The sequence below is a fragment of the Phasianus colchicus genome, chromosome 15, assembly GCF_987193195.1.
Source record: "Phasianus colchicus chromosome 15, bPhaCol1.hap1.1, whole genome shotgun sequence".
In the NCBI taxonomy this organism is placed as follows: domain Eukaryota; kingdom Metazoa; phylum Chordata; class Aves; order Galliformes; family Phasianidae; genus Phasianus; species Phasianus colchicus.
The window spans coordinates 952,516-967,937 of NC_143450.1; the positions used below are offsets into that span (position 1 = coordinate 952,516).

General features: G+C 48.9%; 1 protein-coding gene across 3 annotated transcripts in view; it reads right to left on the reverse strand.

The window, feature by feature from the left end:
• Window positions 1-15,422, reverse strand: part of PSD2 (pleckstrin and Sec7 domain containing 2) — a 70,655-nt gene that overhangs the window by 4,321 nt on the left and 50,912 nt on the right. For 2 of the 3 annotated variants that reach the window (XM_090150779.1, XM_090150780.1), the window contains exons 9-13: window positions 12,723-12,813; window positions 11,564-11,607; window positions 8,541-8,731; window positions 7,334-7,404; window positions 277-434 (exon numbers count right to left, since the gene is read on the reverse strand). In XM_090150779.1, the coding sequence (XP_090006905.1) occupies window positions 277-434; window positions 7,334-7,404; window positions 8,541-8,731; window positions 11,564-11,607; window positions 12,723-12,813 (555 nt within the window). The remainder of the gene's footprint in view (window positions 1-276; window positions 435-7,333; window positions 7,405-8,540; window positions 8,732-11,563; window positions 11,608-12,722; window positions 12,814-15,422) is intronic. The other variant, XM_090150781.1, reaches the window with a different exon arrangement.

Here is a 15,422-nt window from a genome sequence, read left to right on the forward strand (position 1 = left end):
GCTGGGGACAACGGGGCAGCGTCTGTCTGGAGGCCCAGCGGTGGTTTCGGGCCGGCCAGCAGCTGCAGTCCCAGCTGCTTGCAGTTTGGCAAGGTCAGGTCTGTGTGGGCACCCCACAGCTAGCACTGGCGTGTAACTTTTGGGTGGTATTTAAAGCACATTTTGAAACAGGAGAGGAAGCCACGTCCCTCCTCAGCCTTCGCCTCCATCGTGCCCTGCCCCTGACGTGTGAGCTGACGGGGCGGGGGCCCTGCTGGCAGCTGGCGCTGTACTTACGGAGCCTGGAAGAGGAAGACTCTCCAGTCAGCTGTCTTCAGCTTGAGCACATTGGACTTCTTGCTGTAGTCAGAGGCTTTTGTGGCTAAGGCGTGGTGCACACGGATGGCATTTTTCAGATCCACTTCAGAGAGGTCTTTGTCAGGTTTGTATTCATCCTGTGAAGAAGGAACGTTAATTGGATAATGACTGTGCTAACATCTGTGGGCTACTTTAATGAACCTGCCTTTCTCTGTGTGCTGTAATCACAGAGTACCAAGACCAGGAAAAGCACTGCTTTGTACAGTAAATGCTAGGAGCTGATAATGATAATAATTAACATCTGGCAACTTCTTCCATCATTAAGTTCACTGGGAAGATGTGAAGAAGGAGATGAAAGTTTTAAACATAATTATCGATAGTTCTCTCTAACACGGCACATGCCTGAGGCTTTGGGGGAAGACATGAGACAGGGCTAGGCTGGCTTCTGCAGAGTTTCACCTTCTGTGCACAGCGCGTGCCGAGGTGCAGCTCCAAGCCCAGGGAGGGCTTCACGGACACTTGGCAGAGCGAGCGTGCTTGGTCCATACCTGGCCTCCCTTGAGTATGTGTGACACCTTGGCACACTCTTTCATGTAATTAGTTACACAGACACTCATAAACTGTAATGGTGCTCCCTGTATTCTTGCTGTACTTTCCCCTTCGGAGGATAATTTCACACAATCAGGGAGTACAGAAGTAACTATATGTGTATTCATTTATGAACACACAGAAAACACTAGACACAAGATCCTGAAAATCTGGGCATGGCACTTTTTTGGAAAAAGAAGAATGTAGCCAACCCTGTGCTCACCCTTTGCTTTCCCTGTGACTGAGATGCAGCTACTTAGAGAAGTAACATCCCTCTCACTCTGCCCCTCACTGGCTCAACAGCTGGTCCACTGGTGAGGCAAGATGATGGATGGGTGGATGGATGGATGGATGGATGGATGCATAGGTGGATGTGTGGATTGAAGGATGAACAAGTGGATGTGAGAAAACCTGACTGTAATTAAAACAACCTCCCACAAACACTCAGCTCTGGTGGTGTTGTGCTCCCTGACCTTGACCAGCCTCATGATGTGGCTGTATGGCTGTGCTGCCACAGAACTGTGGGCAGAATTGCCTTTTTGGATGGCTACTTAAGCTGCTGTGAAATGACCGTGTCAGAGCCCAGACCAGGGCAGGGTGTCTCTGGAAGGGCCTACCTATAACACAAACCTACAGGATTGCGTGATGTTGCCAACCCTAGCCAGTAAGGATGTTCTCTGGTGCTGGAAAACATTAGTTTTCTCTCTGCTGCTCTTTAGAGCACAAGGGTCCAGCGCACCCCAGCCTATGAATGTGCCTCCCCAGAGCCTTGCTCCTGATGGGAAACAGGCTTCTGAAGTCTTTCCCTCCCTTCTTTTCTGGAGCAATCATCCCAACCCAGGGTGGCTGCTGTACTGCACGTGACGCTTGGCTTTGTGCACAGAAATGCTATGGCACAAAGGGCCCAGAAAAGTCTGGCATGGGTTCCTGCCTCATGCATCTGCCTCCTTGAGGGTGAACCACAAAGAAAAGCCATCTCTCTCCAGCACAGGAAGAGGTGGGTGCTGCAGGCTCCCTGTGTTCGGTGTGACATTCAGAAGGGCTGCACCAAGGACGGTACAGACAATCTTTCTGCAGTGTGCTACTGTAGCGTTACTTGCTTTGGAGCTCCTCAGAAATGCAAGCCACAGCTCTATGTCTATGTTTGGCAGAGCTGATTGCAGGAGTCACACTGAGGGTTTCAGTAGCAGTGGGCAGTGAGGAATGGGCAGTGAGCCGTTAAGGGAAGAAAAACAAGTACTTTGACTTAGGAGGACCTGTGTGACCTGATGTAGATGCTCCTGCTCCAGCAGGGGGATTGAACTAGACGATCTTTCAAGGTCTCTTCCAATCTGTGATATTCTGTGATACATTAGTTCACTTGTCAGCAAATAGGTGCATGAGGGAGACCATGCTGCTATGTTATAGAGACACATTCAAGTCTGGATGCTTTTCCACAGCTGAAACTCCTGGGATCTGAAGAAAACAGACTGAGAGTGCCATGATCTCTTATTTCAGGATAAGCTTTACTAAAAACGTGGTGTGAGAAGCTGGACTTAACAGCATGCAACAAGAAACTGCCACAGCTGCAGGCTGGTCTGACTAATGCAGATCTTCACCCTAAACCAGTTGCTGCCTCTACCGACACCAGGCTCATGGGGATCAGTGGATGTGTAATGAAAAGCCAGACCTTTTCTACCACCTGGGCCCAGGCAATCAACATCAGGTTGAATCAAGGAGGTTCTTGGCCTTGTGCCTCCCTGCTGGTGGCGGGGTGTGCAGGACTGCATTGTGCTGCAGGCTCACTTCTGCACAGGCCAGCCATGCCAGGAAGCTCATTTCAGTGCCCGTGCTGCAGGGTTCAGCAAGATATGTACTGCTGCTGAGGCAGGGAGATCCGTGTCTGCATTCTCCACAAGCAGCTTCAAGGTTGTGTGATGCCACATGGTCAGCAGGAGCCTTCACAGTGCCCAGCACTTACAGTGCTGTGCAGCCTCCCTGGCAGAACAGTTCCACTGCCCTCCAGCAAAGTGGGCCAGTTCTGCTTTGAAGCCTCCAGAATCTTCTCTGCATCTTCCCTCAGTATCTTCCTGAGTTTTGATGGAAATAGAAGCTAGTGTTTAAGCAAATGCTGCTGAAGGAATGTCCAAAAACCTAAGCGTAACATGGATGCTTCCAGTGAAGGAATTCTGGCTTAAATTTCAAAGAAAACTGATATATACTAAAACATAAGCATTGTCCTGCCATGTTTGGAGGAATTGCAGGCAATGTTTTCTCCCTGCTGTCATACGCTAATTTTCCTCTCATCTTTTCCAATTATGGTGTTATCTTTCCACATATTTTCAGGCAGGGAGATCAATGAGGTACCACAGTGCTGCTGAATTTATGCCTTCTGTGTCCTGCATTGTTCATGTAGGCACTTGTCATGGGGCAGCAGGCAAGGTGCAATCTGCTCTGCCTGGGGGACGCTGTCTTGTTGTCCCACTTTCAGAATGCTTTGGGGATATCTCCTGCAGGAACTGAGCCCACGTGTGGGTGTGAGGGATTTCACAGCCCCTCAAAGATCATTTCATTCACTTTCAACTTCAATGCTGATGATGTAGACAGACTCCCCATTCACCTGTCCCTCCTGCATAAGAGGCTCTGCATAAACATGCACAACCATCCCCTTGCCTGGACGTACGTTCTGCCATAGGAGTGCTCCATAGGAGCACAAAGGCCAAAGTGGCCTTTGTTCAGTCTCTCCACTGCTGCCCACTCCCATGAGCAGTGAGACATACCTCGTAGAAGCTTTCTGTTAGTTTTCTTCAAGAAAGGGCATCTATCTCTTGTACGTGTGTTGGTAGGACACCTGGATGGGTGAAAGCCCACCACGGATTCTGCTGCCCTCTCATCTGAACGACAGTAATTGAATACGGGCATGGAGCTACAGGGATTTTACTCTACAGCTTGCAAGAGGTTTTCCTCATTTTCTTCAGCTAGCATGTGCTGTGTCCAATGAGGAAAGCTAAGCGTTGCCCCTGTTCAGTCTGTCCAGAAACATGGCGCTCCAAGCAAGGCCTGTCTGCACGGAACATAGCTGCAGCCCGGCGCAGCGCTGGGAAGCACTGAGACCCAGGCCCTTTCCAGTACTTCCACACAAAAAGCACCCTCCGCATTCCTCTCAACACTCCTCTACCTGTGCTGATTAAAGGCTATTATCCCCATTTCACAGAGGTGAAGTAAGTTGCCAAAGGCCATAGAGTGAATCAGTGCTCACTGTGGATTAGGGTGCAAGAGAGGTGTGCCCTACTCACAAGCCTGCATTTCTTCCTCAAGTCTCTGCTGCATCCCTTTAGGGAATCAAGCAATTGCTTCAGCAGGCTGTGCTAGAACACGCTAATCCAGAAATTAACACTGGCGAGTCAATGACACGCCACATCTTTACATCAGCAAGTTTATGGCTGCTGCCTGAACTGCTTCTACCAGACTGCCTTCTACTCATCCACCCACTTCTCGGCCTACCTTATGCCCACTCTCTGCATCTTTCTGTTCCCCTCCTTCTACATGTCCATCTTCCCAAGCCCTCTCTTTCACTCTCCCTTCTTCCCACTCTCCTCTTTCTGTGCCTCCCTTCTAGCCAGCTTGTTCCTCAAGACTCACCTGCACTGCCTTCTGAGAGCTTCCTATTGAAGATGCGATCTTTGGTTCAGTATGAGCAAAATGTGGAAGAGGCTGAACCAAGTCCCATGTGTCTGGAAGCAGATGCATTTTCCTCTATCTTTATGTTTGAACATCTCTTCTGAGAGATTTGTCCTTGAGCCAGGTTCTATCTTATGTTTATCTGCAAGCATCTTCCATGAGAGCTTAGGAGTCAAGCACCCAGTTTCCTTCCTGTATTGTGCAACTCTGCAAACTACCCATAGGCAAGAAATTGTACTAGGAATCAACAGGGTGTGTTGAAGTTTACGGCACTCTGTTGTGATTCTAAAACTGCTCCGAAGTTGCAACGCAAGGACTCAGTCTTTGTGGCCTCATCTTTTTGTCCTCCCTCTGCAAAGCCCAGTGGATACTGTGTCTGCAGCCGAACCCAGCCCAGGGAGTCCTTTTAAGGGGTCCATACGCAGTCTAACAGCAGCGCACAAGTAAGAAATCTCTCCTTGCTCAAATTCTTTGCCAAAATTTTCCTCAGATTAATTTTTTATTGTTCCTTATGCTGTTTCCTTGGGACACCCTCAGCAATTCTGCTACTTTCTGCATGACTGACACATCACACATGGCTGCTTTATTTCAGGCACCATTATAATGTAGCCAGATCTCAGGTGTTTTGCTTCTTCAGCCCTTCCTGGTAAAGAAAGCACTCAGTCTTTTAACCATTTTCTCCTGAAGGTCACCAAGATAAACACATTAGCCTTCTAACAGCCATGTACCTCTGTGTATCTCATCCTCAATCTCTTTTTAAATGGCAAACTCCTAATACTAACAAAACAAGCTGTGTTAGTGAAGCAGTCTGGACAACCTCCGGCCTTGTACAGCAAGCAAAAGCCAACCCCTCCACCCCACCAGCAGCAATGACACTCAGTCTTTGTCTCATAGCTTCTTCTAGTGTTTCTAAACAGAGAATCTTCAGCAAACTGGATTTTGTTCCAGACTGGCAAGAAAATTGTATCCTGACAGCGTATTCCATTCAAAATGTATGCTCCTTCAACAGACTCATCCCAAGACACAGAACCTAAAAGTGATTGGTGAAAAATTACTGAATCGCAGAATTATAGGTGTTGGAAGGGGCCTCTGTTGATCACTGAGTCCAACTCCCCTGCTGAAGCAGTTCCCTACAGCAGGATGACAGGAAAATGTCCGGGTGGGTTTTGAATATATCCAAAGGAGACTCCACCACCTCTGTGAGAAGAGGTTCCTTTGCTGTCACTCCCAAAGTAAAGAAGTTCTTTCTCATGTTTAGATGGAACTTCCTGGGCTTCAGTTTGTGCCTGTTGCCCTTTGTGCCTTGCTGGGCAAAACTGAAAAGAACCTGGCTCCATCCATGTGATTCCCACCCTTCAGATATTTATGAACACTGAAAAGATCTCCAAATTCATTCAAATCAAACCACTTCCTGTGATACTGATGGAATAGCAGTGTTTTTTTTTTTCATAGAAAAACTGTCAAAAAATCAAAAGGTGCTTGCAGCTTTGTGCTATATAAATCCTTGTGTGTAATCCATGGTCAGCCTGAGGATCTCTTCACTGGACTCTACACACACACCTGCACTGAGACTAATTCTGGGCTGTAAGAAGAGTACCACTGACTTGAAGTTGGCCAAGCTTAGAGTGCTGGAAAAGATTTTGTGTGCTGCAGCTTCCCTCAGCTGCAGGAGAGAGTGGCAAGGCTGTTAAAACACCACATAGCAAATTACAATTAGCTGCTGCCAGATTTCCATTGGCTTTGTGACATGTGCCATAGGATCTGGCAAAACACGAGAAACATTGGGGTGTGCTAGGAGCTCTGAGTCATAATTCTGTGCTGCCCTGAGGATCTTTCTGCCTCTTATATAATCCAATGTTTGTTTATTTCTATTGCTTTGGAGATAATACTGCAATACGTAGGAACATCTACCCACAGGGAGTGCTGTTCCAGCAAGGTGAGTTCAATGGGTTACTTCACTGCATTTGCAACTGAAGTAGTTCAGACCTAGTTCAGTGGGTTATGCAGCTTCGTGATGAACAGACATTTGGCATCCCTGGCTGGCTCTCACTAACATTCAAGTGAGGCCTTATCCAGGCTCCTTACATATTCCCACAGAAAAGACTACCCATGGAAATCCTCCTAGCATCCTTCAAAGACAGAGAGGTGAATGCCACAGCATGCAGGAAGGGTCTTCCATGGTGACTCTGCTACCCACGGGAACCCAGTCTTTATACTCAAGGTGGCAATGGAACTGGGGAGCTGAAGAAAAATCTATGGAACAGAGTGCAGAAAGTGTCACTTGGCAGCCAATCAAAGACAAAAAGCTTTAAGCAAGGAGATGTTCAGATCAGATTCATCAGACTCATGAGAGATAATTATGCTCAGATCTATTCCAACAAACAGAACAATCAGGACAAGACTGCTCTGACAGTCTGCCTCTTCAATTTCCTGAATTCCATCCTATTGCATCTATTCCATATATGTTCAGTCCTACTCCTCAGCATCCTCTGCTTACTTACATTTTTTGCTTACGCGTCTGCACAAGTCTCGCCTCTATATTTCCTCTTTTGTATTCCTTCCTATGTGACTCACTTTTGAGGCTGTGAATGGCACCATTAGTGTGAACACCACCATCAAAGACGATGGCATTCTCCAGTTCTGTATACTGGTCTCTGGAGGAGTTCTGTTAATGTCCATGCATGCATTAAGACATAGATTCACCTCTACTTGCATGTATGGGCTTCCTAAAGTACGACTGCTTTGGAAACAGCATGAAACAGCAAATGGGATAGTCCACCACAGTTACCTTTTGTAAATAAAGGATGGTCCCTTTAAGCACGGCATAAAATTTCTTCCAACCTCTTCTTCCTCTGGGAGCTAAAAAAAATGAAGAATATCTAATTATACACATCTGCTTCTGACAGTACTGCTTGACTTTCACATGTTTGTACAAAACCAATCTTTTCCTGACTACCACAGGCATGCATTTATGCCCACATCTCATACACCTCCAAGCTACTCTTTATGAATGATTTGTCTGCAGGGAGATGTCAATTTGAGAGACATGGCCTGGGAGATTAAATCTCCCAGTGAGAACACAAGCAGCTCAAAACCAGAGATGAGCTGGTACAGTGCTACCAGTGGACATGTACAGGAAGTCTCTCTGCTCCTCCAAATCCAGGTTCCTGTTCTTTGGACTGTATGCTTGAGGAGCAGAGACATTCCCTGACTTCTCTGGTTCGGATGAGTTAGGCAGACATACCCTGGCTAAAACAGCTTCTCTCCACTGAGGAGGGAACATTACCACCCACAGTCTTGATGGACTTGGAGAAAGAAAGCTTGCTGAAAACTGGAGAAGGGTGGAAGACGGGCCTGACTACATCACAAGAGAGCTGGTCCTCCAGACATGGGCTACTAAGAAAGTACTGGAAGCAAGGGAGGCCTTTGATGGCAATCCTCTCTATTCAAGAGTTTCAATTGGCTGCAGTGAGTAGGGCATCTATATCAGCAAAAGTGGTCATCTAAGATTTCATTTCATTAATCACTGCTCATTAACAGTTCCCAAATATAATTCCATTTACTTTTCCTGTAATACAGTATACTGACAGCAGAGCTATGAAGCAACTTGTTGCCCAGCAGCCTGTATACATGTCGGCATATAGACAGGACCAAAGCTTTGTAGACCAGACTGTCCCCAGAGTCAGCCTGGGGGGACAGATTTTGTGAACTAGCCTTGCCTATTGCTCAGAGTGTAGGGTTTGGGGTTATGCTCATGAACAGGATGGAAGACCAGGTCTATCTGTGTGGGACAGGCATTGCTAGTGTCCTTGGAAGTGAGAGTGCCTCAAAACACCCTCCTTGCCCTGTGCACTGGTGCTTATGCATCTGGGGGTCTCTTCTGCGTTCCCTGGGATATAGTGAGAAAATGCCACTCCAGTGGGAGAGCAAGGGAGAAGGCTAGGGCAAGGCTTTGTTACTGCCTGGGGCACGTCTCCTGTCCCATTAACACATACTTCTCTTCCCATCCATGTCTGCATGGGTTTTGCGCGTGAGGACACCGTGCTTGTAGGTGACTGCATTCAGCGCTTGGGGGATGTCCAGGAAGGGGTTGCTGCTGTCAACAATCCTTGTCACTTTCTTTGCACTGGCTCCAAATTTGTCGTCTACCAACTCCGAGAGCGATTTCCTCAACTCGTCCTCATCACTTGGAAACAAATTCAAAGAAGACATTGAGTGGAGGACACATGGATTGGGTCACAGTGTGCCCTATCTGCTTTGGTCTTACAGGGAGTTCATTTATTATAAGACTAGTCAAAAAAAGAAAAGGAAAGGAGACCCAGGGACCGTAACACACCAAGTGTGCCAATGGTGATGATCTACGTAGAACTGGGAGGAGTGTGAGTGGCAGGTGACCGTCCCAAGGGTCCCACTGTAAGGTTACCGAAAATGCTAAAGGCTTAGGTACCTACCCTAAAGGGTCTGAACACCAGGAGTGCGCAGACACTGCACTGCTGAGCACTCTGTGCCTTTCACAGGGAGAGTCCCCTACTCCGAGCCTCACATTCACAGCTTGGGGAGGTCTTTTGCTGAAGACCAGGTACCACAGGGTTTATCAACTCCTCCTTCTGAGGCAGCTGCTGGGGCCTCCTAGGTACCAAAGGAGCTTTAGGAATGTTTTCTGCATCTCTGAGGCACAAAAGCTCCACAGATATTAGGGAGATGAAGCACTTGGTCAAACAACCACAAACAGGAATAGGCTATGCATCCGTCTCCATTTGTGGCCAGGAGACTTCAAGAAATGCTGGTGATTTCCATAAAAACTTCTCGCACATCTCCTGCTCCTGGACTCTGGACAGCAAGGGTTGGGCAGCTCAGGGAAACACTCAGTGACTCCTCCAAGCCTGCTTCTTCCTATCTGAAGTAAAATCTACAGTAGCACATAGAAACTAGAACCTGTATGGGAAACGCTACTTCCGAGCGCGCGACCCGCTCCCCGGACACGAGCACCTACGGCACGTGGCTGGGCGGCGCGGGCGGGAACGCCTCACTGCGCAGGCGGCCACAAAGCGGCGGCAGAGGGAGCGGGACGGAGAGCGGCTGGCACCCGGTGCCGGGCACCACGGGCGCGGCCGAGAGCCGCAGCCGCGCCAAGCGAGGCACCGCCGTGCCGGGTGCCGGCGGCTCGCACAGCCCGGCGTCGCTCCGGCAGGCCGGGCCGCTGGCTGAGCGCTGCCCGCAGCGCCCGCTGAAGCGCCGCACGACGCGGCCGGGAGAGCGGCAGGGCTCCCTCTGCTGACCGCCCCTCCAGCGGCTCTGCGCCGCCACTGCGGAGCCGGCACCGGGGCTTTGCTAAGGCTGTCGTCAAAGCGCTACCTGAGCGCTAAGGAGCCGCTGCCGCTCCGGGGCCGCCGCCTGGCCGGGCATCGCGGCACCCGCCGGCCCTGCGGGGACACCTTTGTCCTGTGGGACAAAGCTCTGCCCGGCAGCTTCAGAGGGAGGGAGAAGCGAGCCGCCTCCGGGCACTTCTCCACGTGAGCATCGGGCAATGCATAAAACGGCACAGAAGGTCCCGTTCGTCCCACGAGCTGTGGAGACAAAGCAGTCCCGCGCTGCCCCGTGGCCCCAGGTCTGCCCCGGGCTCTCCTCAGGGGCCGGGGCTGGGAGCTCGCTGCACCGCCGTGCCGGGATCCTGCCGTGCTGCAGGCGCACGGCGGCGGCACAGAAGGGCAGGGAGCTCTGCGGGACGCTGCCTGGAGGCCGCCACGAGAGCTGCTCCCAGACCTGTCACCTTTCAGGGCAGCAGGGGGTGAGCGCGTTGTCTGTGTGTGGCTGAAGGGGAACGGATTTATTTCGCTTAATATCTTTATTAATGATTTGGAGGAGGAGACAGAGTGCGTCTCATCAAGTATGACATAAAAGCAGGTTGTGCGGCTGATACTCTGGAGAGCTGGGGCACCAGTCAGAGGGACGGGAGTCTCACTGAATGCAGCACAGACTGATGCTAAGTACTGCACTGGAGTGCTCCTGCAGAAGGACAGACTGGAATTGACTGACTGGGGAGCAGCTCTGCAGAAAAGGCGCAGGGGTTCCTGGCAAACAGCTGGACAAACACGAGCCAGCAGTATGGCCTGGCAGAACCAGCAGCCAAGAGCGTTGTGAGCTGTATGAACAGTAGCACAGGGCGGAGACTAAGAGAAGTGACCACTGTCCTCTACTTACGACATCATATCTACACACAGCAACCAGTACTGGGCCCCAATACAAGGAAAATGTCAACAAGCTGGAGAGTTTAGCACCACCAGGATGCCCAGAGGCTGGAGTACTTGCTCTTGAGAACTGACTATGGGAAGTGGAACTGATAGAAAAGAGATGGCTTTGAAGGACCTGATCACAACTTGAGGGGACACTGTGGGCTCTTCACTATGGTACATGGCAGGAGGACAAGTGACAGTAGATTTCGACTGGATAAGAAGAAAAGTCCCTCTTGGGATAATTAAGCATTGGTTCATGGACCCAGGGGATTGTGTGTGATCACTACTGTTGCAGGTTTTCAAGATCCATCTGGACAAAGTCCTGAGCATCCTGCTCTGAATTCAGCATTGATCCCACTTCAAGAAGATGCTGGACTGTAGACCTCTTGAGGTCCCTTCAAGCCCAAGCAATTCTGTAATTATAGAAGGAAGGGTGTAGAAAATAAGGGAGGTTTCAGTGATCAAAATAACCCTAGTTCCTGAGCTCCTTGAGCAAAGATCATGCTCTGAAGAACCTGTACAGGGCCTGACACTTCATGGTTGTAGCAATAAATAAAGGGGATGTTCCCTGTGTGTCCGCTGTGCCTATGGACCCTGCACCCACAGACTGCCACCAACCTCCATGTCTGCTTTTCTGTCGAAATGAACCCAGCCTGCCTACATGAGGGACATTGGTGCTTAAGAGCTTGGCAGGAAATGTTCTGGAAACTTCTAGAGCTAAAACCAGGATTTAAGACCTGCCAGCTACATTGAAAAATACTCTCAAATACTTAACATATACTTACATGGCCCACTCCAGCTTCTCATTCTTGATGGAGTTATACAGTGTCTGCAATAAGAACAAGGTATTAGCTGTGTCTCTCATGGAAGACATGCCCGGGTTCTGGAGATCACCTCCTCTACACCCTTCTCTGTGTTCTACGAAAGACACCTTTCCTTGGAAACCGACCTGGAGAAGTATGTACTGGTGAGCAGGACAACTGCTGTCCTACTGGACCATTTTCTGTCTATGAGCCACACCAGGGATTGGACTGGACATGTCAGCAACAGAGAAGTAAGGCAGACATCCTTGCTCAGGAGCCCATCTGTGATATTTCTGCCTAATTATGGGTACTGGGTCTAAAGAATTCTGGCCTACACAAAGTTGGTAAAAGAAACTGGGTATATGAAGACACCTTCCAGTATCTCAGCTCAGGGCAGTGCGGGCTCGTGCACTGCCCTGAGAAGCAGGAGAGGGACAAATAACTTTGGGGTTCCATTTTTCCAATTCTCCCTACGCACAATTCCAGTGACTCCTCTGATGCACTGAGAAAGAAGAAAAGAACTAGGGAATCAGAATGCAGAAGCGGCCTTCAACATACATAGGAGGTTGTTAGGGAGAGGATAGTGGGAAAGGTTTTATCTAAAGCTCACTGTGACAGCTCTGATGTGGCTCTGGTCCTTTCAACCTCCTTCCATACCAGACCAGGCTGATGGACCTGTGGCAGGTGCAGACAGTGGTGGTGGTGTTAAACCACATAAAAAGAGAAAATACAAACTTTGCAGTGTCGGAGCAATCTCCCTTGGTACTCAGCTAGTTGCACTGGCACAGTACATTTAATTACATGGAATGGAAGGCAGAGAAAGGTATCTATGCCAGATGGCTATATTTCTGGGGAGCGTTTTGTTCAATATGTTGGCTGATGCGTCACAGAACTACCATGGTGGAAAGGGACCCCTGGGATACTCTGAGAGCAGATAAATCCCTGGGTAATCTCGATAAAACACCAACAGAGAACAGAGCTCTGATGGCTCCCTTTTGCAAGTTAGCAAAAGGTGTCAATTTAGGCTACAATTCTTCTAATAAAATAAATGCATGATGGAAAATGCTGATTGTCATAGTAGGACTAGGTGGCACTACAATAATAATATCAGCATCCCACTGTTGAACGTGTATCACATTACCTTCAGCAAATCCTTTGCAAAGTCCTTCCCATCGTTGAGCCCATCCAGGTTTGTTATGAACTGTTGACACGACATCTTCTTGCCAATATTCTGCAAGGCAAAGAAGCAGCTTATTGAACTTCCAGGAAGTTTTGACTTCAGTGAGACTTTTTAAAGAAATATGTTACATGTAGTAGCTCAAAGCTAGAAGGGGGTCCTGTGCTCTGACTTTCTATTGGGCTCTTTGATTTCTTTCCTCACATTCAACAACATTCAAACATTTCAAATTTCTTTTTATAATGATGGAGATAAAACACACGAAAACAATTCCAGCTCTTGCTCCAAACTCTCTAAGTGATCTCATCTAATCTCTGGCCTCCAGGTTGGTCTTGGTACATAATCTGTGCCTCAAAACTCAAGACAAGTGCTCAGACTCTCTTACAGTAGTGGAATCTGGGGGGGCCTCAAAGCCTATAATGTGCGAAAATGTGTGAGCGTGCAGTATCAACATCGGAAGACAGCACTGGGGAACGACTTGTCTTTGACAGAAATTTATTTTTGGTTGCTATTACAAAGAGATCTAGTTATGGGACGTGGTGAACTTGTGTGCTATGGTGTGTGAGGGCGATGCCCAGATACGGGGACTGGAACACTCATCATCATCACTCATCACCAACTAATGCCACAATGGCAATTTGGTGCTGGAGCTGCAAGGTCATCTGGCATCCCTGATATCAGTCTGCAGCACCTGTTTTCCCTTACTCCTCACAATAGCCAGGTGAGTCACTTTCTCATCTTGCAAGGGTTGAGGAGCTGGAGGCAAGTGGCTCTTTTCCTTGCCTTCTCCTGCAACCAGACCTCTCCTAAGGACTGGAACAGAGGTGTGGAGGAGTCAGTGAGTACTGTAGGGTTCAGAAAAAGGAGTCGGATACAAAGAAAGGACAGGTGTTTCTAGCATCACATCACATTGCAGCTTCCGCACCCTGGAGTTAGTCCCAGGGACAGACTCTGTGGTGATAGAGCATAGAGTGCACAATGCAGTTAGTGAGAAGGGGTGACACGAGGTACCGCCAGTGGTCCTAAGGATCCCAGTACCATCCTGGCGCTTGGTGGATTTGCATCAATGTACTGGTAGGGACCTGGGAGGAGGGCTAAGAGCAGCTGAGCCAGGACCCCACTTAGAGATTCAGTAAGAAGAAGGGCCTTACTGGAGAGAATAAAGCTGTAGCAGACAATATAGGAGGTGCCATACAGAGAAAAGTGTGTCCTCAGTGCAAGAAAATAACCTCTTGAAAGAGACCAACACCAGAAGCCCCTGCCCACAAATGTGCACAGCAGAAGATCTGAGGGATTTCTCCCCAGGAGAAGGCATCAGCAAAGAGCGAGGCCCTGGGGTTAACCTAGCAGACACACCATACCAGCCACCTGTGACTGCAGGCGTACTCCTCAGCTATACAGGGAGCTGGTGCTGCCTTCAAGCAGCTCTGCCTGAAACTCTGTAATTATGCCTCCTGTTGGTGCCATCTCCAGATGAACTGGCACTCCGGAGATCAGGGAAAAGAGGAATAAAGTACTGTAATGAATTTGCAGTGCCTGGGGACTGCAGATGGCACAGTGTGGTGCACCATGAGGATCAGCCATCTCATGGGCTATTGCCCAGAACTGGACCCCATAGCTGGCTGCTCCTGCGGTCCAGAGCTCTGTGGGGGATCCAGACACAGGAACCTGCAGGGAAGATGCAGACATGCTGCGTTTCTTCAGCAGGGGAGGAGAAGTTTGTGTACTTGCTGGCTATTGAACAGGGTGAGTGAGCATGTAAAAGCCACAGCAGTGAACCTGCAGGATGGAGGAAGGTTGGAAGTGAGGAAGGGATGTTGCCTGAGACCTTGAAGTACCAAACCTGGCTCTTTCTCTTGCATGAGAAGATCTCAGAGCCCAAACTGAGATAGCAGCTGCATGAAAAAGCAGCTAATTGCTGAGCATCCAGGGAAGATGACATCATACCCTTACTCTGACAACCAGAAGAGGTGATGAGAAAGCTCCAACAAGAATGCTAACGCTGTGAATCAGCTTGTTGGACCAGGCTGTCAAAACACAAAACAGCAGAACCAGGGGCAGGACCCAGGCTGTCAGAAGGATTGTGCACAGGTTGCTGTGGTGGTTCAGATGCAATACAACCTCACATCAGCAATATCTTAGCACATCAGCTTGCTGCTCCGAGGCATGGGCTGGAGCCAGCTACTCAAATCCATTGCCCTGCAAGTGCTTCCAAGTCAAATCCAGCAGAACAGAGAAAACAGAAAAGTGCTCCAGGACCTGCACTTTTCAGCTTCAGTTGATCAATACTTGCAAAGAAACTGTGATCACAAGTGTCTCATAATGGACAGCACCAGCACCAGAAACTGCCTGAGCTTTCACACATTACAGTTGTATTTAGCAAGTATGGGGAATCCCAGGATCAATTCCAGAAGGGGATACCATGAGGGCAAAGTGGGCTGCCTTCCTATGCAGTAGGCCATTCAAGATCCTGCTGAATCCATCAGCATGACCACCATGTGTTTACATAATCTTCCAGGGAAGCAACTGCACACTTCAAACATCAGTGTTCTGATGTTCTGTTTCCCTAGGGAGATGCGTTTTTTAATTTCTGGTCAGACAAATAGATGGGGGCATTTTGCTTTTTTAATGATACATTGGTCACATATCAGCTAAAAAACAAGC